Here is a 27,344-nt window from a genome sequence, read left to right as displayed (position 1 = left end):
CGCTGCTCGCACCCCTGGCGCCTCTCCCAGCCACCTCCCTCCGATTCCCTGCCATGCAGCCTTGCCCCCTGCCCGCCCCCCTCAGCTCTGCAGAGAGAAGCCGCCAGACGAGCCCCACTTTCTCTGCGGAGGCTTCGCGGTCTCCCAGGGTGTGCGTCGCCCGTGGGCAAAGAAGGCCCGGGACGGGCTGCCAGCGGCGTGTCCCCTCCCACAGGCACGGCGACATGCTGAAGCGCAGGGCGGAGCTGGATGAGCTGGAGAAGGTTTTGAATGCCGAGAGGGAGGCTCTGCAGCAGGAGCAGAGGACGAGCGCCGCGGTCGCGAGCGAGAACCAGAGACTGCGGGAGGAGCTGGACAGGTAGACGCCGGGGCCCGGGGCCGCCTGCCCGCGGCAGCAGCAGCTCACCCACTCTGCTCCCGCCGAGCGGAGGTCAGCCCGCTAATACGGCCCCTGTCATGCTAACAGCTGGATGGTAGTGAGGTCAAAGGGATGGTGCCGGGATGCAAGGGCCAGTGTGGTACCCAGGGACAGCGCGTCGCCCAAGCTGGTGGTCCTCACCTCCTGCCCTGAGATGCCGGTGGTGGTGTCAGCCACGGGTACATTCGTCATCTAACGGGTTCCCTGTTTGTGAATTCGCCTCCCTGCTGACATTGATCTCTAAGCCCCAAATCAGTGCTCGTGGAGCTATCATGGACGTTTGGGTGGCGAGACATTTGGGGTCGCCTGATGCACACATTTCCAGCTGAGGAGGAACAAGGCGTTCGACCCCTGCAGTTCATTCTGCAAACGAGCGTCCTTTTTTTTTTTTTTTTTTTTTTTTTTTTGCTATACGTGGGCCTCTCACTGTTGTGGCCTCTCCCGTTGCGGAGCACAGGCTCCAGACACGCAGGCTCAGTGACCATGGCTCACGGGCCCAGCCGCTCCGCGGCATGTGGGATCCTCCCAGACCGGGGCACGAACCCGTGTCCCCTGCATCGGCAGGCAGACTCTCAACCACTGCGCCACCAGGGAAGCCCACGAGCATCCTTTTTGTGGCCTGTTTAGTGCCATGGTTTTCGTGTTTTTGTGCTTTTGGGTGAGGATTTCGCTGTTTAAAATGGCCCATGAGCAGAATGCTGTCTCGTGTTCCTAAGTGCAAGGCTGTGATGTACATTACGGAGAATATGTGTGAGTGAGGTAGATAAGCTTCCTTCAGGCATGAGTTACAGTGCCGTCGGCTGTGAGTACATCACATAAGGTGTCTTTAAACAGAAGCCACATAAAACAAGGTATGTCTTGACCAGCTGACAGAATTGTGTGACCAGACTCACAGGAACCCACCTGTGTGTTTCCCCCAAGAGCTAATTTAGTGTCTCAGGGACCTTATAGAATAATTCTACAGAATTATTATCCTTTTTTTAAAACAGATGAAGAAACAGGCTGAGATGAAATGCCTTGTTCAGAGTGGATGCTTGTAGTCAATGGCAGAGTCAGGATTTGAAGCAGGTCTTGTCTCTGGCATGGCCATGGGTGCTGCTTCCTCCCCACCTCCTTGCGTTCATGTGTACCAGGGGCTACAGACTCAGGTGCCAGGCAGGTCAGGCACGTGGGTGAAGAGTGCCAGTGGTAGACCGGACGTGAGTGACATGGAGAATATACACTAACAGTTGTCAGCTGGGAGGAAGGCCTGGGACCACCAGATTATCCCTTCGTTTATGCTTTTTCTCTTAAGAGAAGCTGGACATTGGAATGTTGATGTGAAACTTTCAGAATTTTAAATGTTGGCCCACTAATTCATTTAAAAAACACTGTAGCCAAACAAGACACATCTGTGTCTAAGTTGAGTCCATGAGCCCCTGGTACTTCCAGCTTTCTGTTAGAAATCTTCCCCCCGAGAAAGCCCAGTTGGATAATAGTTATTATGATGGTGATAATTTTAGTGGGTTTACATCATACCCCAGCATCTCATATTTTATCTCGGGAGTTGAAATTAGAAAGGGGCTTGGAATTGAGAAGAAGAGCTGGGCATAGACAAAGAGTTTTAGAGCAAAAATGTTCTGGTTCAGTATTCAGAAAGAAAGCTTTTAACAACAGAACCTTTTTTTCCAAGTAGGCAGATATGCCAAAGCTCTAAATACATAAGAGGTCCTAACAGTGATGCTCTGTTGAAGTGGGTGTCCAAGCCTGCCTGTTCTGTCTCCCCCAGTGCAAGGTGGGGACACCAGGGGTACCTTCATAGAACCCCAAAGAATCCAGTTTGAAAGCCTCTGATTTTGTTCACCTCCCTCATTGTGAAGCCCAGAGAGGTTATGGTTCCGTCTAAGGTTGCACAGCTGTGACAGGGCCCGGGAGCACCCTTCAGGCCTCAGCCCTGTGGCTCTCCACCCCGCCAGGGTCAGCTTCCTGCACCACCAGCTGAAGGGGGAACACGAGGAGCTGCACAGCCACACCAAGGAGCTGAAAACCTCGCTGAACAGCTCGCAGCTGGAGCTGAGCCGCTGGCAGGCCCGGTTTGACGAGCTGAAGGAACAGCACCAGAGCATGGACATCTCTCTGACCAAGCTGGACACCCACTGCGAGGTGGGGCCTGGGGCTGGGCGGGGTCTCGGGACACCGGGAGGAGTCCCCTGGGGTGACAGCCTTGGGCTCAGAGGGGTTGCGATGGGTCCTTCTTGGCGTCTGTGCTCGAAGACTGTGTGAAGGTGGTACAGAGGCTGAGAGGAGACCAGAGGCGTTTGAAAGGGGGACAGGCACCACGACTGATAGGGATGCATTAGGAAACACCTTTGCCTCTGACCTTTGCTTTCTGCAAAGGGTCAGAGCAGGCGCACGGAAGCAGCTGAGTACTGTTTTATTTCTGTCCTCTTGGCTATGTCCACATGTTTTTTCCATTTCTCTGCATGTAGCAGCTGCACTGGTCTAGAGAAAGGTCACAGATTTTTTTCCTTGCTTGGGTTTGGCTGACTGGCTCCTGGTCCCGGGGTAGTCGGGATGGAACTGGCACACAAATCCCTTGGTTGCCAAAGGGGCAGAGCTCTGCCTTCTGGTGCACTCGGTTGGAAAGTACCTTCTTAAGCAGCAGACCCCTCTCAGATGAAATTGTAAGCAGACCCCGGGACAAGTAAGACAGGCAAAGTGGATGGCTCAGGGCAGAGCAGCTGGGTCCCGTCCCAGCTCCGGGACGGCCAGGACCCTGGACACAGCTCCTCTTGCCCTTTGTTTGTTGAAAAACACTCCGGGGAGCCTTTTCCTTTGAGCTCACGGTAGCTCACGGGGCGCCACAGATGAGGAAGCAGAGGCCAGGGTTCTGGGGCGCCCAAAAGCCCCTCTGGGCTGGGGCTGGGGCCTGTGGAGGAGGTGGGGGCCAGGACACAGGCAGACTCTGGCCGAGGGAGCCCCGTCACCACAGGCTGTGCCTCATAGGGCGCTGCTTTAAGATTTCTGAGGGGACCTCAGGCCAGGACCTGCAGTAGGAGATTGCCACCCAGCCTGTCTGAAGCCAAAGCTTGTTTTCCTGCTATACCAACCATGATAAATGTATTCTAGAGCAAGAGTTGGCCATCCTCAGCCCAAAACTAAAATCCAGCCCCCAAACCTGTTTCCATACGGCCGTGAACTGAGAATGAACTTTACATTTTATAATGGTTGAGAAAGTGAAAAAAAATGTTTTGTGGCAAGTTCAAATGGTATAACACTTAAATGTCAGTGTCCATAAGTCAAGTTTTATTGGAACACGGTCACACCTGTGCATTTACATATTGTCTCTGGCTGCTTTCCAGCTGTAACAGCACAGTTGAGTGGCTGCAACGGAGACCACCGTCTGACCTGGAAAGCCTAAAATATTTGCTACCTGGCTCTTTACAAGAGAAGTGTGCCGACCCTCGTCTAGGACGGAGCTGGCCACTAGAAATAATAATGTAGCCACCAGATGTAATTTAAAATTTTCTAGTAGCCACATTAAAGAAGTGAAAGGAAACAGGTGGGATTAATTCTAAGTCATATATTTTGTTCAGCCAGTATATCTAAAATGTCATTTCCACATGTAACCACAAAAAACTCATTAATGAGATCTTTCCCATCCTTTTTTTTTTTTTTAGTTAAGTCTTTAGGATCTGCTGTATTCGCCCTTGTGGCACACCTCATCGTGGGCTAGCTGCGTTTTAAGTGCTCAGCGGCCACGCGTTGCCCGCAGCTGTCGGATTGGACAGCGTAGCTGCCAAGGGAAGAGGCCGTTTGGGTCCTTTCAAGTTGTCACGAGTGCAGATAGTACTGAGATGGACATCTTGCCGCACGTGGCCTTTGCCTTCTTCTGGAAGCTAGGTTCCCAGCAGCAGACTGACTCACGGGGCCACACAGTATTTAAGACATTGTTGGTCTGTGTTTTAGCTTCTCTCCCGCCTCAAGGGGAACTTGGAGGAAGAAAACCATCACCTCTTGAGCCAGATCCAGCTGTTGAGCCAGCAGAACCAAATGCTTCTAGAACAGAACTTGGAGAACAAGGAGCAGTACCATGAGGAGCAGAAGCAGTACATGTAAGGGGCCCGGGTGGGGGATGCCTGTCGACACAGGGGTCCTGGCTTCTGTGGCCAAGACCTGCCCCGTTCTGGGCGAGAACAGCCCCGGAGCCTGTTCTCAACAGCCTGTCCTTCTCTCTCTTTCCCTGGAGTGTTTCTGGGTTTCTGCAAGTGGTGGTGGTTGGCTTTCATTTGCTTTTTAAAAGCACTGCCCACCGCCAGAAGCGTCTTAGTCTGCTTTTGGAATTAAGCGCACTTCTAAAAATATAGCCATGCCAGCAAGAGAAGTATCTCAGGGAAAGAATTCACATCGGAGGCTGAGCACAGGTGCCATACCCCATCTCTATCGCCTGTGGCTGTGTTCCCTGATCATCTGGTGCGGTGGGTTACCTGTGTGCCACGGTGTTTGTTTTTGTGGGCTTTGCTGTGGTCCCCGCGGTGATAACCAGGGACTAGTGGGGGTGATGGGATGTGGGCATACCAGACAGAGGTTGAGGAGCTTCACGGAGAAGTGGAAAGAAGAGTTGGGGTTCTGCTGCTGACACAGGATGGGGCGAAGGCAGGGCAGATGGGGGGACATGAAGGTAGAGCACGGCAGGGCTCTGGGTGCAGGGAACGGGCGGGAGCCTCAGTGGAGGAGGCTGCCCTACCTGGCTAACAAGTCGGGACTCATTGGGAAGTGTTTAAAGGGTGCTGGTCTCGCAGGGCCTAGGAAGCTGCCAGAGATGAGGTCAAGGGGAAGAGCCTGGCACCGAGAACCTTGTGGTTTGGAAGTGAAACAATCCAGGATGCATCCGTGGATCCAGGGGGTTTCCACCGCTCTGCCGTGGTGGTTGAACTGTCCTTGCTCGCGTGTGGGAATGGCTAGCCAGCGTGGGGAAGGCAAGAGGAGACAGGCTTCAGGGGGACGTGGTCAGAGGTGGTTCGCCATCTACCAGGAGATGGTTTACCTTGCAAAGCGCACTGTAATTTTGGGATAGAAATGACCGTTGCCTGAAGTTGGCCCTCTATAATCCAGCTGATAATAATTGCCAGCAGACACTGGGCAGATGCTAACTAGAAGAGTAGGCACCTGGACCCCAGGGGGATGATTGGATGACAGTTGTGCATTCGAGAGCGTCTGCAGAGGGCCAGGAGTTGGCAGGCTTCCCGGAGGCTGCTCTGAGCGGAGCACTGTGCTGGGGGCCGAGAGGGCCACGGGACCTGTTCTCTGAGCTTGTGTGCATCTCTGGGGCGAACCCAGCCACGAAAGCACTCCGAGCTTAAGGCGGGGCAGCACGGCCGTGAGGACAGAGTAACAGATCACAGACGTCGAGTCAGGGAGGCCGGGAGCCGCGAGGGGTTGGGGCTTGGGGGTCGGGGCCCAGTGGTTCGCAAAGCTGCCACTTTTCATGATGTGCCCCCTCCATGGGGAGCTCCTGGGAAAGTCCCCAGTTTGGGTGGAACCTTGGCAGCTTCTTGACAGAAAGAAGCCTGAGCAGAAACTTGCCTCTGGCCCAGAGGCCTCATTTTCCAGTGAGGAAGCCAAGGGTCCGAGCTGTAAAGACAGCACAGGTGGTGAGAGGCCGGAGGGGACAGGAGTTGGTGGCCCTGTGGGCAGTGTTGTATGGAGTCCACCTGCCTGACTCCCTGAGATAAAACAGAAGCACACCCTTCGTATCAGGAAGACTGGAACTTCCCTCCCAGGAAGCAGAGGTGCCCTCTGGCAGCCCAGTGTTCAAGAAGTATCTCTTTGGTCTCTTCTGTGGGTTTTTTTTTTTTTGCGGTACGCGGGACTCTCACTGTTGTGGCCTCTCCCGTTGCGAAGCACAGGCTCCGGACGCGCAGGCTCAGCGGCCATGGCTCACGGGCCCAGCCGCTCCGCGGCATGTGGGATCTTCCCGGACCGGGGCACGAACCCGCGTCCCCTGCATCGGCAGGCGGACTCTCAACCACTGCACCACCAGGGAAGCCCTCTTCTGTGTTTTTGAAAATACAAACTGGTTTCCAGCATTTACAAGTCAGGAGATTTTGCTTCACAGTCTGAGTTTCTGGCTGCTCTGAAAAATGGGAAGGTCTATGTGCCACGCCAGGCAGCGATCTGCTGCAGTGGCCCAGTCGTGCCTCAGTCCCCACCACCCCCTCTGGGTTTTCCGGGCCTGCTCCGCTCCTTATCTTCTCTAAAATCTTTTGAGATTGTTCCCATGGAAGTTGTATCCGAAACCCAGCTTTGGAACGGGTCCAGGTCAGAGGTCTGAATTTGCTGAAATGACTCGTTCAACCTTTATGCCCACCCAACTCCCTGAGGGCAGACCTCTCCCACCACCAAGGTATTGTTGATGTGCACGCCCAGCAGCTGGCCTCGGGTCTGACCCTGGGGTGTCCCACACCCTGAATGGCCTGGCCAGAGAATCCTTGCTTCCGAGCTTGGACTGTCAGACGGTTATGGGTTTGCTCCCTTGAGTTCACTCACAGCTAGATCCTGGGTGCTCCAGCAGGCCTCTTCAAGGCGTTAGGGCTTCTGGACCTGTGTCAGACACTTCCAGTCGCATATTCCCAACTCAGCGACCATGACGGTCGTGAGCACTGTGATGTCCGCTGGGCCAGGCCCCAGGCCGAGCTGGTGAGTAAGTTCATTTGTTTTATTTAAAACTGGCTTGATTGTCTTTTCCCTCTCTCCACAGAGACAAGTTAAATGCCTTACGAAGACATAAGGAAAAACTGGAAGAAAAAATCATGGATCAGTACAAGTTCTATGATCCTGCTCCAAAGAAGTGAGTTGATTTAAGTTTCAGGGACTAGAACACAGAACAGAAAACCTTCCTTGTTCATACTCAGGGTGAAACTTTTTGTAAGGCCTGTGTCTTCCACAGTGACGGGTCACCCGTGTGCACATCCCTCCCACATCAGAAAGATTTTAGAATTTCTTTCAGCCCCATCCTCGTGCTTGTCCTGTGAGGGCTGGCAAATGCCGGCTGACCCTGACGAGACACAGGCTTAATTGAGCCACAGCCCTTTTAAGGGGGCAGAGAGTCAGTGGTTTGGGAGCCATTAAAGCGGGATAGAAGGGTTGCCTTGTCGGCCTCTTCTCAGGATTTAGCGGGGTGTAGAAAACCATGTTTCTGTGTAGGGAAGGAACCTTGGATAGGACACCAGGCCCAGCACTCACAGTCTTCAAACAGGGGCACCTTTTGGCCGTATACAAATTCCTCTGGATTCACTGAACCCCAGGGCGGCTTCACAGACATTTCCCCTTCTCCAGAGGGCAGTGGGTTTCAGGGCTGGCTCCATCCCCCAAGACTGCCAGCCTTGTCCAGCACCGCTTCTCCCAGGAGTCGGCCCTGCACGTGGTCCTGTCCCAGCCCAGCCTCAAAGTCAGGATCACTGTGCACCCTTCAAGGCCTCTCTGTTGAAATCACACAACCACAGAATCTCAGAACCTCAGTCTCAGCCTCCTCTTTGACAGATGGAGAAGTTGAGGTCCAGATGAGGAAACAGAGTGATTTGTGTAAACACCGTGCAGTTCAGTTCAGAGCAGGACTAGCACTCGGGTGTGGTTCTCTTTTTGTAACAGCAGAAGCCTCCATTTCCCGTTAGCTACAGCTTCATCGCTTACTCATTAGATTCCCTGTTTTTAATTCACACGGCACACTCTTCCCTGCCCTCTGCCATCTCACCCGGATTCCTCGGTGCCGGGAGTGGTCTAGGAATGCCAGCTTATTATGCTTACTGTGAACTTTAGCAGAGGATGAGGAGGAATGTGACGCTGAAAAGGGCATTGTGGCAAAAAATTGCCATCTAATAGATCACATTAGCAGAGCATTACTTCCTTTATTTCCCAGAGATAATCAAGAGTTAATGGGCCTACTTGACGTTCTGTTTTCCCGAGAGACTAGTGGGAATTTCTGACCCAATACATGCTTCTAACTATCCCCGAGCGCATGCGTGACCGAGAATTCTGTTCTGCCTCCTGAGCCCCAAATACAGTGGTCATGGTGGTGGTTACTGGCCAGCTTCCCAGGCTGGTGATGGGAATCCCAGCCCACGTTAGGGCACCCAGTAACCTGCTGGAGGGGGCAGTGAGGGTTGACTGTGTCCTAAAAATCTACTCCTAACTAGGAAAAACCACTGGATTGGAGCCAAAGCTTTAGTCAAACTCATCAAACCAAAGAAAGAGGGTTCCAGAGAACGATTGAAGTCGACTACAGACAGTCCTCCCCGGCAGCTGGAGTCCCCAGACCCAACCTCGCCGTCCACTTCTCAGCCGCTCAGATCCCAGCCGGAGAACCCCGAGGCCACCCCGTTGGGCTCAAGCTGTGCAGAAGAGCGTGACATCCACAACGGGACCCTGGGAAAAGGTAGGCGGGCTGACCTGGCTGCAGGGGGTGGTCTAAGGGACCCTCTCATTGGGCCGGGTAGAGGGAGACGGCGTGTGGATGTGCACATGTGTGTGTGTAAGAGCGTGAAGGGGGTGTGCTGTGTACACGCACATCTGCCTCCATAGGTGTGTTAGTAACCAAGAAAATACAAATCCATGTCGAGCGAGAAGCATCGCTAATCCTGTGGGAGGGACTCAAACCAAAGCTGGTAACCACGCAGGCACCAGAGGCAAGCTCAGTAGCATATGTTTGGGGGTTTCCTTGTACGTGTCAGAGATTTAGAGTAGACTATTTCTGTAGGGAGATCCCCGACGCATTTAACGGGCAATGTGCATATGTGCGATCTTTTGCAAGTCCACGTGTGACTGCAGTCTTTTTAGCACTTAAATAGGCAGTCAGGTTTTCTTCTCCAGCCTGACCTGGTCTTCCGTCTTACCAGCCAGGGGGGGCCCGGCTTACCTTTCCACGAGGGCTGTCATTTGGAGTTTGCCAGGGGTTCTGAAATGGATTTCTAGTTGAATGTGCTTTATTCTGTCAAACTCTTAAGAGGCTATCAGTTATAAACTGCCCAATTACTTTATCTACCACTGGCAATCAAATGATGCAGTGCTTTACCACTTAGAATTTTTATTATACTCTTGTTGAAGAGCTCTTCTAAAAGACTTAATTAGGGCTTCCCTGGTGGCGCAGTGGTTGAGAGTCCGCCTGTCGATGCAGGGGACGCGGGTTCGTGCCCCGGTCCGGAAGATCCCACATGCCGCGGAGCGGCTGGGCCCGTGAGCCATGGCCGCTGAGCCTGCGCGTCCGGAGCCTGTGCTCCGCAACGGGAGAGGCCACAACAGTGAGAGGCCCGCGTACCGCAAAAAAAAAAAAGACTTAATTAGACAGATTTTTGTGTACACACATAAAAGGAAAATATGAGTAAAATATATTGGTCACGGCAGTGACGGTTCTGTCACAGTTCCATCTGGCCCCAGTGGTGACTATAAGACACTGTGGAAGCTGCATCCTGATTTCAGTGATGTTAAGATGCGGGGGGTGGGGATATGCATCTTAGAATCGATTAAACACAGCAGTTACTTCAAACAAGGTTAAATTTCCAAATTTACTTTTAAATATCATTTCATGGATTATTTATGCCAAAACTGCAGCCTGAATAATTTAAATTTTTATGAAAGACACCAGGACCTTCTGAAGATCAGGCCTATGCCTGAGACCCACACACTGTCAGGGGTGGTGGCTGACATTATAGCACTAAGGGCCTGTGACAAGCCACCCTCTGAGTGTGACATGTGCACAAGCCTTTCAGGAGGCCACATTCACCACTTCAGGTACTGCTGTGTCACTTTCAAATGCACAAAAGAAAATGCATTCACGCACACATTGTCTGGGGACTAATGCTTGCACTCCCGTTCTTTACAGAAGGTCAGATTAGGTAAAAGGCTCTTGTGCAGATAAATGATCATGAAGCTTAACATTGGTTTTTATCTAGAGGGGATCTGTGGCCCCGGGTTTTCATTTTGACTATTTAAATGTTTTGACATTTATCACCTCAATTTGTATTAAAGTTGACTTAATTAACTATAACCAGCCTAACTGGGTCAGGAAAACTTTCAGAGGAAAAAAAATGCTTGTACCCATCCATGAATGAGCAAGTCAGTGATGATTATCAATAACAGCAGCCATGCATTGGGTGCTTTCTTTGGGCTCAGTACCTTGTCAGCTAATTTACTTTATCTGCCTTGCGTTTAGTCCTAACTACCCCGTGAGTTAGGCATGATTAATCATCCCCTTTTCAGAGCTTAGAAAGTGAGGCTTGACGAGGTGAAACACTTGCTGATATAGTAAGTGGCAGAACTTGGATTCGAACAGAGGTCTGTCAACTCTGGAGCCTGAGCTCTTCCCCAACAAGGGCACTGCCTGCAGTTAAAGCTGAACCAACATGCTGCCTAGCCAGGGGCCCCAGCAGAGCCATGGGCCCCAGCATCACATAAAGTCAGTCCCTTATCCTGTGGTGTGAGCATTGGCCACCAGGTGGTGCTATAGAGGAAGAAATAATGGAGGTTCTGGTACCAAATTTAACTGTAAATCAGAAATTGGATATACTGGTTGTTTCTGTATGACATGTTCAAAAAGTTAGACCAGTTGTATGCTCTGATAAGACTCTGTGATTTAAAGGTCATGAATTAGAAGATGCATAGGAGATCTAAAAGCATATAATAATTCTTGGTGTTGAGGGCTTTGGGGTATGGAAAAGAGGTACTTTCATTATTTTTAAACTCATCCTGCCAAAAGAGGTTATTTCAGATATACAAGGATTATTAGTGAATACTTCAGGTAGACTGTTTGATTACAGCGGTCCAGAAACGTACTGTGGAGCACGTGAGCCAAATTGTCAGGGAGTCAGTCATTAAAATGGATGAGTAAGAGAAGCCGGCTCCTAACTTAATAAACATTCTTATTTAATAATTTCACACTTTGAAATTGAAAAATTGTCTAAGCCCTTCCGCTCCTTGAGCGATACGTAATTCTCTTCACGTGCTGAGTAAGTAAAGTGTCGGCACTAAGTGCTGCTAAATTAATTAAACTGAGTCAGAGCATAAGTGACTCACTGAGTCCTGATTCCGGTCTTGTCGTGGCTATTGTTTCCATCTTTCCTGGGCTGGACAGGATACTGATTTCCTAAGTACATTGAGCTAATTTAGAGTCATGCGTTACTATTCATTTCATTTATTTGTTGTGTTTTTTTTTTTTTTTTCCTTCCTCTCGGGTTATCCTGGGGATAACGATTTAGCAACTCAGCGCAAAAAGAGTCCCTTTTTGAGAAGCAAAAGCAAGGACAAAGACAAGTCTCCAATGGCCCACCCGGCTCTCTCTAAACACCTGCGGTTCTGGTCTTCCTCTGACACCCCATCCTCTCCTAATGAGCCTCTCCCTTTTCCAGAGATTGGAGATTTCTAATCCTTTTCCTTTACCATGTGTCTTCATCGTGTATCCTCCTTCATTTCTGAATTTCAAACAAACGAAAACAAACAAACAAACAAAAACAGTACCTAAAGGCCAGAGGACCTATAGCGGACCCCTCCTCCTGACCCCAGTTCCAAGCCAAACTTAAAGTAGCCAGCGTGGATTCTGAGTTCAAAAGAGAAGATGAGTTGTCACACCCACTGGACCGTTTCTCCAGTACAGCACAGCTGTAGGGGAGCCTCGGGACATCTGTGCACAGGTCCTTGGGCCAGGATGTCCGTGCTGAGTAAGTCCAGGGGCCGTGTGCTGCCCCCCTTCTCTCGCACCTGCAGGCTTTTGTCACGCCCGCGTGTAAAGCAGAGCTGGTCCGTTGTCGCTATGCTTCCTAAAATACACAGCCTCTGTCAAGTGAGTTTTTTTTAAGACTTACCTTTAAGCATCTAAATTTAAAACCGCTGCCCTTTTCTCCTCTCCCTTTGTCAGAGCCCTGAATTGTTGGCTTTTGCCAATAAGGTCCTTTTTAGAGGTGCTCTGTGTTTTGAAGGATTTATTGTGCTCCATTCAAGCGTTTTGAATAATTGCATCGATGTTGCCCAGCCAGAGTTCAGTCCAGAATGAAGCTTTATGACTGTACTGTCGCTCTCTGACATCTTGGATGCTGAAGTTAAAGCAGCAGTGGACAGAAAGAACATCAGCACGCCAGTCACACCCAGAGCGGGGGAAAGGCTGGTCGCTAGAGGCCTTTAGCTACTGCCGTTTTTTCTGTCTGCGGTCATTGTTGTACCATCTTCATGATTTCGGCCACATCTTTACATCACCTATGTGGTCACTTACATATTTTCCCTTGAACTGACTCACCGTTTCCACTTAAATTTATCCTAAAAGGAAAGATTATTACCTGTACTGTAAATGGAAAACCAGTACCATAAAAATCAGGTAACTATAAAAAATAAATACATACATATTAAAACGCTGAAGTCAGCGGACGTGGCAGCAACTTCATCTCACGCACCCTGCCTTGGGAACCCTGGGCCGCTGTGGTCCTGGCCTTCCAGGCCTGTCCCCCGGGCATGCTGCTGGAATGGGGCTGTTTCTCTGCTGTTCGTGCTAACCGTGTGGTCATCTCCGCCTCCCCTCTGCTCATTTTAACCACCTGTTGGATGTCTGTCCCATCCATCCCACCAGACTTGAGTCTTGCTTCTCATCAAGGTTATCTTTCAAAATCCAAATTTTACGTTGATTTCAAGTCCTAAGATGTAGGCGCTTAAAACTTCACAGTGAGTCCAGACTTGGAGTGGCTAAGGGGCAGAGTCAGGTCCATGGAAGAGGCTGGAGAGGGACCGAGATCCTGACACAGTGGTCGTGGCTCTGTGTCTGCAGCCTTGGGGGTGCCTAGAGTGAGACATTATGCAAAACAGCCCTGTCTTCATGCTAATAGGAACTCCAAGTGCATTAAGTTTTGTCTCCTATTTGGAGAGCCCATCCCCTTTCTTATTACTAGACAGTTGGAGGGGTTTTTTTTTAATGTTTTTATATAGGATTTTATTTAACTTTGACAAGAGTATGTCTTCATGGTAGAAAATTCAGAGACTGTAGAAAAGCATAAGATACAAGGTAAAAATCCTTGTAGTCAGTCTCACCATACAGAGATTAAAGACTTCTTACCCTGTTGTTAAAGTGACAGTGAATTTTTTTCGCAGATTAAAATTGGCAAGTTGGCAGTTGGCAAGTTGCACGTCCTGGACCTTCAGGGCCTCAGCCTCAGATCCGAGTGATCCTGAGCAGACATCGGCCAGGATCTTTTTAAATCAGGGATTTGAGTTATATACAGTGCTGTGCAGCAGGTGTGCTCTATAGTTAGTATGTTGGACTTTTACCAAGATTTTCTTTGTCCTCTTGAGTTTTTCCTTTATTTCCTCCCAGCCAAAATCTCGGGGCTCACAGTTTGGCCCATCGTTGGAGATGGGCCCTCGTGTTTAAACCACAGCCCGGGAGGTGGGAAGCTCAGCTTTTGTACCTGTGGTCCGTGTGCCCTGCCACCCCTGCTTCTAGGCCTCCGTGTGGTAGCCCAGCCTGGGCACAGGATTCTGCAGCCCTGTTTCTCAGTGTCCTTCTCTGCCCCAGGTCCTGGGGACCTAAAGCCAAAGCGAAGGTCCCCGCACAGAGACAGCCTTGACCGCAAGGATGCCTCTGCTGACCCAGCCATGAAGCCCTGGCCCGTGGAGCCGGGCCCCCGGCCCTGTTCGTCCTCAGCCATCACTACAACCCCTTCCAGCTCCACCCCCATCTCGCGGCACCCAGGCCGCGCCAAAGGTGAGTCGTGGGCCCCTCACCTGTCCAGAAACAAGAGGGCCGAGCATCTGGGGCTCAGGTTCCTTCCTAAAGACCCCAGGCTCTCAGGGCCAGGAGGGGTCTCAGGCTGAGAGGCGGAGAGCAGAGTGCTTAAGCTGTGGGCTGGCTCTGGCGTCACACAGACACGGGTTCAGGCCTCAGCCCTGCCTGCCAGCTGGGTGGGTGACTCTGGACAGACAGCTTCACCGTCTGGAGGCCTGATCGCAAGCCACTGGTGGGAAAGCCCCGGGACCCCCTCTCACCACCACCGTGCAGGACTTGGTGGCACCAAGCAGCTCCAGAAGGGGAGGTCCAAGTTTGGGCTAAAAGCAGGCAGCCTCCCTCAGCCCAACTTGGTAGAAGTCTGGAGGTTTATTCTCTACGGAGGATACACAAGAGGGTCTCTGAACTGGAGGTTAGTAAAGTGGGAGGCAAGTTTCCCAAATGAAAAACAAGGAGGTTGCAGAGAAGGCTTTACAAACTGAAGGTCTCCCAGGTTGCCAGTAGCCATGTGTGTTCACATCTTTAGGTGTGAGATTAAAACATGCTTCCAGTCATCTGATCAGCTTAAGGAATTCCCAGCTGAATGTCCCTGTCAGATCTGGCCAGGTGAAGCCCACGGACACCTGAGGAGAGCCTCCAGTACCAGAGACCAAAACCAGTGTGAGAGGCAACAGAGTAAACAGAAGCACGGAGATGAAAGCTTTACGATGCCCGTCATTGATATAGTCAGAGATGAGCCAAGCTGTTGCACCCATGAAACAAGAATGGGATGCTACCAAAAGAGCAGTCAGTCAGGGGTGGGTGGAGCGAGCACTGGGAAATTTAAAATATGCCAACAGAGAGGAAAAGATGAAACTTAAGACCAAAAAAGACATTCTGCTGATAATTTAGTGATATGAAACTATCCAAAGAAACAGCTGAAAGAAAAAGTGATTGCCTCTGGGGTGTTAGAAATTGGAGAACAAGAAGTGGTGGTTATTTTTCATAATAATACCACCCACTCGGCTCTTGAAACCAGGGACTTGCACAACCTTGGTTTGACAAGCAAAGCAAAGACAGACAGGGTCCCTGCCCTCGTCCCAGTTGCTTACAAGTAGGAAGCCCCGCTGGGGAAAAGGTGAGTTGGGTGGTCACAGGGCAGCCGGACAGTCTCTCCCCACTGCTGGCCAGACACTGCAGGCGCAGTCACTTACTGTTGGATGTCAGTGGAGCCGTGCCGTGTGCTGTCTGGAACAGGCATGCTCTGAGCCCGGTGTGGCAAGGGTGTCTGTTGTCCACAGTCATCAGTCTCCCCTGGTTTCCTGGGCTCTGGGGTACAGAGGCCCTGCCTGGTCTTGGGAAAGAGCTGGGAACACCATCTCCCCTCAGTTTTCCAGTGGTCTGTGTGGCTCAAGGACCAGCCCTCCAGGCTAACCCTGGGCTGTCTCAGTCTGGACCCCATCCCTGAACCAGCCTGGAAACATCACTGGCCAGTCACACGTCTGCAGAGCGTGCATGAGGGTCCATCAACACTGCAACCCCAGCACTGCCCATGACGATTCCCTGGCAGCCCAGTTCTCACACTCTCTGGGTAGTCATCGCCAGTGGGCATGTAACCGTCTTCAAAATGGAGCACCCCGCCCCCACTCCCTGCCCTTAGAATCAACATTTCTTCAAGTAAATCTAGTTCCTTTTAGAGCAGAATTTAATAATCAATATCTGGACACTACAGAGTTGTCATTACTTTTAGACCCTTTCAGTAAAGAAAGGACATATAGATATTATGAGTTCATATCAATATTTCCAATTCCAATTTAACATGACAGGGATTTTTTCTTTAATTTCATATGCATGTCCTTTTCTTACACAGAAGTCTTGTCTCTCGAAACATCTATTTATTTTTCCTGAAAATATGCAGTAATGGGAAAAAATTATATTACTAACCATAAAATTACTAAGTGATGTTCGTTTTCTTGTAGTTCTTTAAGTTCTGAGATTATATCTCACTAAGGACGCACAGAGTTTTATATTCAAAATTCACTGGAATTTTTTTCTCTAGGTGATTATGTTAGCAGTTTGATATACAGTAAGGTTCATTTGTTTCTGTTTTCAGTGTTAGAATTTTTTCTTTTTAAAGTAATCCTGTTTTTTAATACATAAAATATTTATGTAATTTAAAGCTAAATTATGTAGGAAGGCATGCTTAGATTTCTGAGTCTCACATCTCTCCCTTTCCCCTCCATTCCATTCCAAAATCACCCTATGGATAACCATCTTTTTTGGTTCCTTGTTTATACTTCCAGTGTTTCTTTTTGCAAAAATAAACAAAATAATGCACCTTGATTTTTTTTTTTGTTTAGCCATATATCATGGAGATCTTCCTCATTCTTTTTAAGAGGCGCATAATAATTAAAATGGTGGTAGGACAGTTCATTCAACCAACCAGTCCCCAGAGTTTATTCCTAGAAGTAGAATTGCTGGGTCAAAGGACAAATACAGATATGCTTTTCCTAAATAAGATTCCATATTTTTAAAAAGTTTTCCAGAAAATTCTGATATTAGCCAGGTTTAACGACCAATAACCTACATATCACTAGCCATGTTATACTGTGGTAATCAAGGCAGCAAGTTTTCATTAAGCCACTACTTTGAGTTGGGCATTAGGGGAGAATTCAAAATGTAGGATTCTCCTGCCTTCAAATGAGTGAAAAAAAGGAGTCGTCCCGCCCTCATCTCCAGGAGACAAAACCTGCAAAGGAAGCAGTTAGATCATACCTAACTTTTTAAAAAAAATTTTTATTGGAGTACAGTTCATTTACAATGTGTATTCCTTTCTGCTGTACAGCAAAGTGAATCAGTTATACATATACATATATCCACTCTTTTTTAGATTTTTTTTCCCATATAGGTCATTACAGAGTATTGAGTAGAGTTCCCTGTGCTACACAGTAGGTCCTCATTAGTTAACCTGTTTTATATATAGTAGTGTGTAAATCATACCTAACTTTGGGTGTATCTCACTGCCAGAACTTTTATAATAGGAATTGGGGACAGGGCGGAAACCCTCTTGCCATTTGGTGGGACCCAGGGTCTACTGTCAGAGAGAAGGTAGCAGGCTTGAGGCAGAGGGCATCTGAGTCCCTCTCGGGGAAAGGGCAGTTGATGGGTGGCCTGTGCCTCCAGTTCTATTTCGGAGGAGGAGCTGCTGCGGCAGGGCTGTTTCCAGGGAGTCAGCCTCTCCCCTCAGGTGCTGGATTCTTTCCTCTGCCTTCCTCCCGCCTCCTGAAGACAAGTGTGGTCTCCAGACCAGAACTGCTGGCACGGCTTGGCCTTGGAGGTTGGGAGGCGCTCCCCAGGGCCCTAAATACTCACCTCCTTTTGCTGTGTAATCCTTTGGCCAGATCACTGCTTTAGTCTTCAAGTCCCTGTCACTGCACAGGCGGAAATGGGATTCAAAGTTAAATTTAACAGGACTCAGGAGTGAGGGCTGTGCCAGCAGGAGGAGTAGGGGGAGGGATGGAAGAGGCACGTCCACGCGTCCCTCCCTCGCCTCCAAGGGCTGGGCGCTGCTGTGGCTCAGGTGCCAGTCAGAGGTGGCCGTCCGGCACAGGACCCCGTGTTTCCCTGTGGATGTTCCGGGACCCCTGTATCACCTTATTTTCACCACAGGCTATAATTCCGATGACAGCCTCTGCGAACCGTCCCTGGAGCTCGAGTTCACTCCCCACAGGCAGTACGGTGAGTGGTCAGTGCGATGTCCCCTTCCTCCTGGGTTCTCAGTCTTGTTCTTATCAACAGTGCTTTTCCTTTAAGCTAAGTCCTATATGGAAGTCCAACACACAAAAACAGGTGAAAGTGAAGTTGTTGTATGAAGTGGGAATGGGGTGGGGGGTCCACAGTTCCTCCAGGCTCCTTCGTGGCCCTCCCCAGGGCCTGAGCATGTGACTTCTGCTTACATACCTCCAGTGACGGGGAAGTCACTACTTATCAAGCATCCCACTTCTGGAGACTTTCATTCCTTTTGCTTTAAAGCACCCCCTCGTGTTTGCCAGGAAGTTCTGGTGACCCGCACAGGGAGCGTTGATTTCAGGAAGATCTCTCACTGTCCTCACTTGGATTTTAGTTGACCAGAGTGGCTCCAAGTTATATTTAGTCTTAGAAATTGTGAGAAGCACTTGCCGTTTGATTCAGGCATATTGTAAACTTAGGCAGAAGGGAAACCAGGAATTATACCAACCTTCTCAAAAATTATAAACAGCTTTGGGTTTTTTTTTTAAAGTTTTGCAAAAAAAAAAAGTCATAGAAGGGTTGGAAGGTAATTCTTAAAAAAAAAAAACTCAAAGTTTACATTGAATTCAGTTTATTTCTGATCGACAGTAAGTGTTATCTCTACCCTATCCATTGTCTTAAAAGTATTATGATACAAGTACAGACATTTCCAACTGACATGAGGAAAGACAGGCTCTGTGATGAAACAGTTTGACACCGGGCGCCCTTATGTCTTTACACTGAGTGGTGGGTAACACAACAGCAGGCATCTCCTGCAACGTTGGTAAACCTGAGTAGCCCAATTTATACTTGTCAGCTGACCAAAAGGGTTTTCTTCCTAAGTATTCTGATTCCTTGAGCTTCTCTTATTGGGGAAAAAGAAGGGAACGGGGTTTTTGATGCAATGCTTAGATAAACAAAAGTGCTTTGGGGTCCCATTGATTTGTATCACAATTTTAGTGAAACTTATTTCCTTTTTAAAGAGGGATGTGCTTTTTTTAATTTCAAATATTCCCTTCTCAAAGAGAGGACTTATTCTGCTTTTATACCATGCACAAAAACCATGTATTTTTTGGCTCGTCCCCAAACCCCGTTTGCTAGTAAGTGTTTTCCAGATGCCTTCTATTTGCAGAGAACGCATCAGCACTTGGGAACTGGGTGCCCTAAAGACCCAGAAAACCAAAAGCAAACTTGCAGGCAGGAGGGGAGGTGGCTTGCACATAGTGCGTCTCCAGTTCTCAGTGCGGTCAACACCAGCTGCGTGCTGGGAGGATGCAGAGATGACAGAAACACAGTCCCCGTCCCCCAGGGGTTCATGGTCCAGCAGGACAAACACTGACACAGGGCAGGCTGACGAGGGCCGTGATGCTGAGTGCTGCTGGTGGAGGGGACCGGGAGAGGTACCCTGCAGGCCTTGAAGACCCAGCCTGCCCTGTGCCCTGTGGGCGGGGTCCCTCCCTGGACCTGGTTATTCACCCTGGGATCCAAGAGCCGCCACCGCAGACCCGCTCAGGCACAGACAGCAGCCGGGAGGGCTGGTTCCCTCCAGCATTTGTCACCATAAAGGTCAGGTTTTCCCTGGGGCAAACCAGGGGCAGGTGTGAATTTGACATGGATGAGCCAAAGGACAGCAAACAGCTGGGAAAAGCAAGTGCTCCCTCTCCTGCTGAGGGTCCCACTCCCGGGATCAGGGAGCTGAAGCCACCTGCACACGGGTACACACTCCCTTGCACACACATAACACACGTGTGCACACGCTGCCGTTTCCTGGCTGCCGCCCTCACCGAGCTGCACTGTCATGGTCTAGGCAGGAGATTTTCACACGTGTTCCAGAAAGCTCTGTGCAGTAATAGGGGTGGCATCCCCACCCCAACCCTTGGCTCACCCAGAGCAGCCGGGTTTTTTTTTTGTCTGCTTTTTCAGTTCTGCATGAGATTTTCCTCATTAACAAAATTGTTTTAAGCCACAGCCCTAGACCTAATAAAAAATATGTATATACCATAGGCTGTCATTTCTGGACAGTCTACTGGGTGCCACGCCTGGCACTCAGGGAAGTTAGCTGTCCTTGTGGGAGAACACAGAGGATCCCGAAGCCCGCCCTTCCTGGGGGCGCTCAGCTTCACTCTGGCACAGAGTTACTTTGTTCCATAGTTTTTCTCAGATTAGATGGTTTACCATCGGCCCTTAGGTTATATGTTGGCGTTTCCTTTCAGCATCCCGGCCGGGGAGCTTGGAGAGCAGTAGAAATGCGTCCAGCGACAGCTCACCTCTTAACCTGAAAGGTGAGCCAGCCCTTCCTTCTGGGCACTTTGCAGTGTATGTGGATCTCTGACTCTGGGCTTATAGTATACTTGTAATTTTAAAGATACAGTTCCCAAGATCCTCCATGCATTCTGCGTTTGCATTCCCAGGCCACGTCACGCGGTTTCAGGTGAAGGCCCGGAGTTTGGATGGATTGAGGTTCAAATCCCTTCACCCCCTCTGACAGGCTCTGGGCACCTGGGAGAGTCACCCATCCTCTGAATCCGAGTTACTTCATCTTTAGAATGGAGAGTGACGCTAGTTCCATTCCACTGTGGTCAGAGAACATAGTGGATGGCTTTGATTCTTTTTAAGTTTATGGTGCAGAATGTGGTCTGTCTTAATGAATGTTTCCTGCACATCTGAAAAGAATGTGTTTGCTGTCCCAAGACCATAAACCCTTACGCAAATCTTTTCACTTCTCAGAGTCCACATGACCAGCCTCTAAAGAACACCTGGCACGAAGCAGGTGCTAAGTAAACCTTTAACTGAACAGACAAGAGCTAATGAGTGTGGTGCCGTATAGCTCCTAACAATTGAAACTTTAGCAGAAGCTTTCCACTTTTATCTCAAGTCACTTTGTTCTGAATTCTAAGCATTCCAGAGTGTCCTTAACATCCAAAATCCCAGCCTGGGAGAAGTGCGCCCTGGGTTCTCAGGCAGCGTCCTCTCTGTCTTAAGTGAGCTGGGGGCAGCACAGAGCCCCCCTGGAGACAGAGAGGGGGACTCACGTGTGTTCTCTGTGTCGCCCGCCCCGACCCCAGGTTCCTCCGACCAGCTCCACGGCAGGTCCGAGAGCTTCAGCAGCGAAGACCTGATCCCCAGTAGGGACACAGCCACTCTGCCGCGGGATGCCAGCCCCCCGGGGCGCACTGCCCTCAGCCGCCATGAGTACCCCCCACCCCGGAACGGGCCTCTCCCCCAAGAGGGCGCCCGGAAGAGGGGCGCAGCCCAGCCCCCTGGCGGGGTGCGGCCCTGCTCAGCAGCCTCCCCGAGCAGTGAGATGGTCACCCTGGAGGAGTTCCTGGAAGAGAGCAACCGGGGCTCCCCTTCCTCCGTGAGTGGCCCCGGGCTCAAAGGGACATGGCGAATCCCTCTTCCTTTGCTGTCTCCCAAACGGGGACAGTAGGCAGAAACCGTGGCAGCAAAGTCACAGAAAGGGCTGGGGCGGGGGTGCGTGGCCTAGGTGCAGGGCTGCTTGGGTGGGGAGCAAACCCGCGAGCCAGCAGATCCCTGGGTGCCAGCAGCCAGCCCCAGACCTCGGAGGCTGTTTCTCCATCTGTGAAGTGAGTGGGTGGAACGTGGTGCCGCCATGGAGGGCAGGGGTGCTGTGCGCCCCCCACTGGGAGCTTCTCGGAAGAAGAGTGGCCAGCCCCCCACTCACGGAGTTAGCATCTCACCAGGTTTTGTGGCAGAGCTCGGAATGCCCACTTGCCCTGAGCCTTCACCAGCAGAGATCAACAAGTTTTTTCTATAAAGGGCCAGATAGTAAATATTTTAGGCTCGTCAGTCCAGACGGTCTCTGCTGTAACTACTCGACTCTGCCGCTTTAGCGGGAAAGCAGCCACAGACCAGCTGTCGATGAGTGGGCATGGCCGTGTTCCAGTAAAACTTTACTTATGGACATGGACATTTGAATTTCATATAATTTTCACATGTCCCAAAAGACCGTTCTATAAAAAAATTTTTTTTCAATCATTTAAAAATGTGAAAACTATTCTTAGCTCGCAGGCCATACAAAAATGGGCAGCCAGCTGGACCTGGCCCGTAGCTCTGGTTTGCTAACCTCTGTTCTGCAGCTCTAACCCCCAAACATCACCTGTATTAGGATTCCCTCCGCTGTCACCTTTCCAGCGTCTCCATTTAGCTTTTCTGAAGCTGCATGTCTGTCTTTTACGTACTCTGTCTAAATTCAGTCCCATGAGCGATTGGGTTATTCAACAGATGACACATACACTGTCTTGCAATTGAGACCTTTTAAGGTTTAATGCTTCAGTGATTCTCTCTCATTTCCCTTAAACAAATACAGTAGAACTTTCTCAAGCCCTATAGTAAACTCTGTGACCCACATTAATGGGTCACAGTGACACAGAATACAAAATATTTGTTTGGGAGATATTTATTGAGCAGCTACCGTGTGTTAGGAGGTATGCACGGTGCCTGCACTAAAAAAAAAACAAAGCAAACCAGTTAATGGGCAAATTTCTATCGCATACTTGCTAGGTGTTTGGTCTTGTGGTTCAATGCTCACCCCCATAGCCCCACCTGGCACCCCTACCCTCCTCTGAGCAGGCCTTGTGGTTTGGTCTGTGTATCAAGCACTTACTGTGTGTGAGAAGCTGGAGAACCCAAGGTGGGAAAGACAGAAAACCTGCCCTCCAGAAGTTTACGGTCTGATGCAGTGGGTCTTAAACTCCAGTGTGGGTCGGACTTGCTTGGCAGAACACAAGCTGGACCCCAGAGTTCCTGAGATTTTGCATCTCTATGAAGTTCCCAGACGACGCTCTCACTGTCAGTGTGGGTCCAGGCATCACGCACTGAGAAGCACTGATCTAATGGAATAAACAAGAGCGTCCAGAAATCAGGGGTGCCTGCAACTGGATGGTTCCTCTTCTCAGTCCTTCTCTGATTATGTGCTGGTCCCCGTGAGTTTCCTTTCTCTGGGCAGATCTTAGGGGGTGGGTCCCAAGCAAGGCGCAGGGCCCCTCCGCACTCAGCTCAGACCTGTCCAGATACTCACCGCTGCTCACCTGTCCCTGCTGGAAGCTGATGCTCACCCTCTGAGAGCCACCCATCCCCTCCCCCTCTGCCCAGGTGCTCACCCCCATAGCCCCACCTGGCACCCCTATACTCTCCTCTGAGCAGGTCTGGAGAAGCCACCCATGACCCCCTTCCCCAAGCACTGATGATGATGGGGGGAGGGAGTGTCACAAGATGGGCTCCCTGGGTGGCCCTGAAGGTGGGTGTTAAAGAAGTTAGAAGTGTGCAGAAAGGGACCAGGAGGTGCTGAAAACAGCTGCAGAGTCTGACAGCTGCAGGTTCTAATCTCCAATCTGCCACTCTCTAGATGTCTATCCTCTATGACCTCAGTTTTCTTACATATTAAATATTGTTTTAATACAACCTTAAGCAACCCTTACAAGGGCTGCTTTCAAAATTAAGCTAAGTTTTTTGCGATTATACCCCTGGTTCCTAGCACAGCACCTGGCATTTGGGAAGCACTTGATGCATGGTTCTTGTCCATATTGATGACCCAGGGTCTTACTGCACACACGCCAAGAGTGAGGCTTCAAACTAGCATGAAACCACAGATTGCACCTCTGTCAAGTTGAGCATCCAGATGTCAGGGGCCAGGAGTTGTTAGCAAGTGGTTCCTGAGCTGCTGACCCGTCCTGCGGACTGATGCCCCCTGACAGGTCACAGCGGGCTGGGGTCTCATTGAAGCAGCTCTCGGCCCCTGATCTCATCGCTGATGCAGACTCACTTCCCTTCCGCTTCTTGCAGCGTTGGCCTCAGGAGAAACCTCCGCTTGGCTCGTCTAGGCTGTGAGGTGTTGGCAGAAGGCTGAAGTGAGCCTGAACACGGCCATCGAGCTTGGCCTCTGGCGGCTCTTCCTGTCCCCACGATGGTGGCAAAGGACACCGGTTCCCTGGCCAGGGGAAGCCCAGCTAGGTGGCAGCTCCATGGCAGGGGGCAGCCGCTTGAGGGGGACAGTCTAGAGGGCTGGGTCACCTCCTCTTCTCCTGGATGGTCGACCTTTCTGGTTCCCACCGCCCTCCCCCTGCCTCTTGTGCCTCCTTTTTCCCTTACTTCTCACATTAGGAGAAACATCTGAGAGGCAGTGAGGGTCCTGAGTGTGGTTAATTCTGGCTTTTTGGGAGCTGGTCTTGTTTCTCTTCCTCTCTGCGGCCCACAGTAAAGCCCTTGCAGTGTGGCTGACCCTGGTGGGCTGACAAAGAAGGTCCGGTCCTGCCGGTCAGCTTTCTGCCACTTGCTCTGCTTGGTGAAAATATGGGAACCAGGTTGAAACAGTTGGCCTGACCCTTCCATAAAGTGGATGAGCCTTGTGGGAAGTCATTTCCTCTCTGCATCTGCTTTCTTACTTGTAAAGTTAAGGGGCTACTTGGGGATTCCCAGGCGGTCCAGTCGTTAGGAGTCTGCGCTTCCACTGCAGGGGGCACAGGTTCAATCCCTGGTCGGAGAACCAAGATCCCACGTGCCCCAAAGCGCGGCCAAAAAAAAAAAGAAAGAAAAGAGTTAGGGGGCTACTGAGTGGCCTCTGGGTCCTCTCCCTGATGAGCCGTGTATTGTCCTAACCCCTGACCAGAGCAGTGTGTATGGTGGGGAAGTTAGGCCTTCAACAGGCCGAGCGGGAAACTTCAGTCCTGGCCATGCGGGCGGCACAGGGGACATCCTGGGTGGGAGGAGAGGTCTCCAAGGCCCCTCTGGCCCTCACTCAATTCTTCCTCTCTTCCCTGTAGGACGCTCCCAGTTGCCGGGATGACCTGCTAAGTGACTATTTTAGAAAGGCCAGCGATCTCCCGGCCATCGGAGGCCAGCCAGGCCCACCTACCAGGAAGGAAGGGGCCAAGATGCCCACCAGCTTCGTGGCCCCCACCATAAAGATGCCTGTCACCACCTCCGAGGGGAAGCCCCTGAAGCCCGGGCAGTACGTGAAGCCGAACTTCAGACCCGCTGAGGCCGAGGCCCTGCCCACTGCCCCCCAGAGGCAGGCCCAGCCGCCCCAGAGCCTGTCCCTGGGCAGACTCCGGCAGGCCACGATGCCCCCCGCTTCCCACACGCCTGCTGGCCGGAGTGCATCCCTGAGCCGGGCCTTCAGCCTGGCCTCCGCCGACCTCCTCCGGGCCAGCGGGCCAGAGGCCTGCAAACAGGAGCCAGGGGGTCCCGAGGCCTGGGCGGGCAGAGACACAGGCAGCCATAGCCTGCAGAGCTCCACACTTCCCAGCTCCCACAGCCTGGCCCGGGAGCGGACCCCGCTTGTGGGAAAGGCTGGCGGCTCCTGTCAGGGCCCTGGCCCCCGAAGCCGGCCACTGGACGCGAGGCGCTTCTCTCTGGCTCCCCCGAAGGAGGAGAGGCCGGCTCCCCTGCAGCAGTCTGCCACGTCCCCAGCCATCGCCGCTGGAGCTGGCAGTGGCAGCAACTCCCAGTTCCAGCACTGCTCATCTGCTGCAGCCCCGGCTGCCAGGACTAAGCCCCAAGCCTCCCCGCACTTGGGAGAGGCGGCCACCATCGCCCCCGTCCGGGCGGGGTTCAGCCCCTCCGAGGGGGACGGGGCCCCGGGGCAGGGCCACAGCGAGGGCCTCCCTGCCAAGGGCCCGGGCAGGTCTCCCGACCTGGCTCCCCATGGCAGCCGGGCCTCCGAGGACTTCAGTCGTGGGAGCAGCTCGAAGAGCACGCCGGCATCCCCCGAGCCGGCTGGGGACCAGCAGACCGTGTGGTACGAGTATGGCTGCGTGTGACTTGGCTCCTGGGCCGGCAGCTCCTAAACCTTAAAGCTACTGACGCACCTGCTCATCATGATGGCCTTTCCCCGTCTGCCTGTGGTGCCAGGAAAGGGCTTTACAATGAGGAAAGGGTTCCCGTGCGTTTCTTCTGTTTGTTTTGTTACTAAAACACCGTGCCAAGCCCTGAGAGGGTTACACCCTCTCCCCGGTGTGTAACTTGTCTTCTGTATCTGTAGCCTCCAGCAACTGGTATCTTTTGAACAAATCCACTTTGGCATAGGGACACTCAGAATGCAGTGACAAACTGACCCCAAAGCAGACACTATTTGAGCACGCCCCTGTAGAACACTCGTTTGCAACTTGCTGACCTCCACTGAAGCGCGTGTATATGTGGGCGTGTGCACACGCACATACACACACTCACAGGGCTGAGCCCTGGTGGCTCTGGAAACTATTCCCCTCCCAAAAGCCATTTGATCCTAGGGGAAGCCCCCCCTGGCCAAACTACAAGGATCTGGAGGCCCTTGGGTGGACCCCAGAGGCAGGCTCGCTGTTGAAAACCAGGCGCGCTGCCGTGCCATTGCTGGGGTCCCAAGCGCGTCCCTTCACCCCAGAGCCGAAGTGGCCTTCCAGGCAGGCGGCGGTGGCCTCGGGTGTTTGCCTCCCCGCTGCAGCCAGCTCCTGGGCTCTGCAGGGTGGGCTCCGAGGCCACAGGGCCACCTGCCTTCCCTGACTTGCTTTTCTACAAACACTGGATCTGCTGGGCCTGGGGGGCTGGGCAGAGAGAAGCCCACCCAGCAAGTGTGCACAGCATACAGAGGGGAGGCGTGTACAGGAGTGAGGTGCGCCTCGGTTTATAACGTGGCTGCAGTGTCCCCACTTCCCTGTCTCAGGTGAGATGTTGATTTATTATTGCTGAGTAACTTCTCGTGGTAGAAACCAAATTGCTTTTAATATATTACATATGTATGTACACACTCGTGAGATATATGTACTTTGAGGGGATCTATTTATGTTCCATGGGGAGTCATTCTTTTCTATCAGGAATCTCACCTGCTGCTTTGTGTATTTGGTCGGATTCCTGGCACATTTTGTTTCCTGTTGTTTAGTAAAGGTGCTCTTCCAGGGATACACTAAACCTGGTGATTTTTTTTTTGAAGATTTATTTTCCCTTTGATTCAATATAATAAAGAAATGGGAAGCTAAGATCATTTTTAGGAGTGCTTCGGGTTGTGTATTAAATAGCCATTCATTCTGGAACACAAGGACAATTGTAATAAAAGGACATGGAACAGTATTGAGTCCTGGTTTTCCTCACCGCACATTATGGCAGCGTTGACTGGGCTCTGGGGGCTCAGGGTCCCTGCCTCAGCACCAGTCACTGGAATCCACAGCTCCCTTGGCCACTAGGTCATCAGAGAATGTGGAGGGTAAGGTTTCTCTCTTTACAAGCTTTTTTCCAGACTTGAATTTATTTTAACTTAGTGTAAATTGGATCCTGTTTTTTTTTTTGTTTTTTTTTTTGCGATATGCGGGCCTCTCACTGCTGTGGCCTCTCCCGTTGCGGAGCACAGGCTCCGGACGCGCAGGCTCAGCGGCCATGGCTCACGGGCCCAGCCGCTCCGCGGCATGTGGGATCCTCCCGGACCGGGGCACGAACCCGTGTCCCCTGCATCGG

At 51.3% G+C, this 27,344-nt stretch overlaps 1 protein-coding gene across 3 annotated transcripts in view; it reads left to right on the top strand.

Moving 5' to 3' along the window:
• The window catches only part of CCDC88C (coiled-coil domain containing 88C), a 127,019-nt gene extending 100,056 nt beyond the window's left edge, over nucleotides 1-26,963 (top strand). The window contains exons 21-30 of one of the 3 annotated variants that reach the window (XM_081230312.1): nucleotides 215-358; nucleotides 2,374-2,560; nucleotides 4,367-4,512; nucleotides 7,158-7,247; nucleotides 8,593-8,831; nucleotides 13,944-14,132; nucleotides 17,802-17,870; nucleotides 20,114-20,182; nucleotides 20,966-21,258; nucleotides 24,683-26,963. In XM_081230312.1, coding sequence (XP_081086438.1) covers nucleotides 215-358; nucleotides 2,374-2,560; nucleotides 4,367-4,512; nucleotides 7,158-7,247; nucleotides 8,593-8,831; nucleotides 13,944-14,132; nucleotides 17,802-17,870; nucleotides 20,114-20,182; nucleotides 20,966-21,258; nucleotides 24,683-25,681 — 2,425 coding nt within the window. In that variant the 3' untranslated portion in view covers nucleotides 25,682-26,963. Of the gene's footprint in view, nucleotides 1-214; nucleotides 359-2,373; nucleotides 2,561-4,366; nucleotides 4,513-7,157; nucleotides 7,248-8,592; nucleotides 8,832-11,646; nucleotides 12,106-13,943; nucleotides 14,133-17,801; nucleotides 17,871-20,113; nucleotides 20,183-20,965; nucleotides 21,259-24,682 lie in introns of those variants that run through there. The other 2 variants (XM_081230313.1, XR_014015488.1) reach the window with 2 other exon arrangements.
• Nucleotides 26,964-27,344: the final 381 nt, after the last annotated feature.

Source organism: Mesoplodon bidens, assembly GCF_964165515.1.
Source record: "Mesoplodon bidens genome assembly, chromosome: 3".
NCBI lineage: Eukaryota > Metazoa > Chordata > Mammalia > Artiodactyla > Ziphiidae > Mesoplodon > Mesoplodon bidens.
Note: the sequence above shows the minus strand (reverse complement) of the source record. Positions and strands in the feature narration are given on the sequence as shown.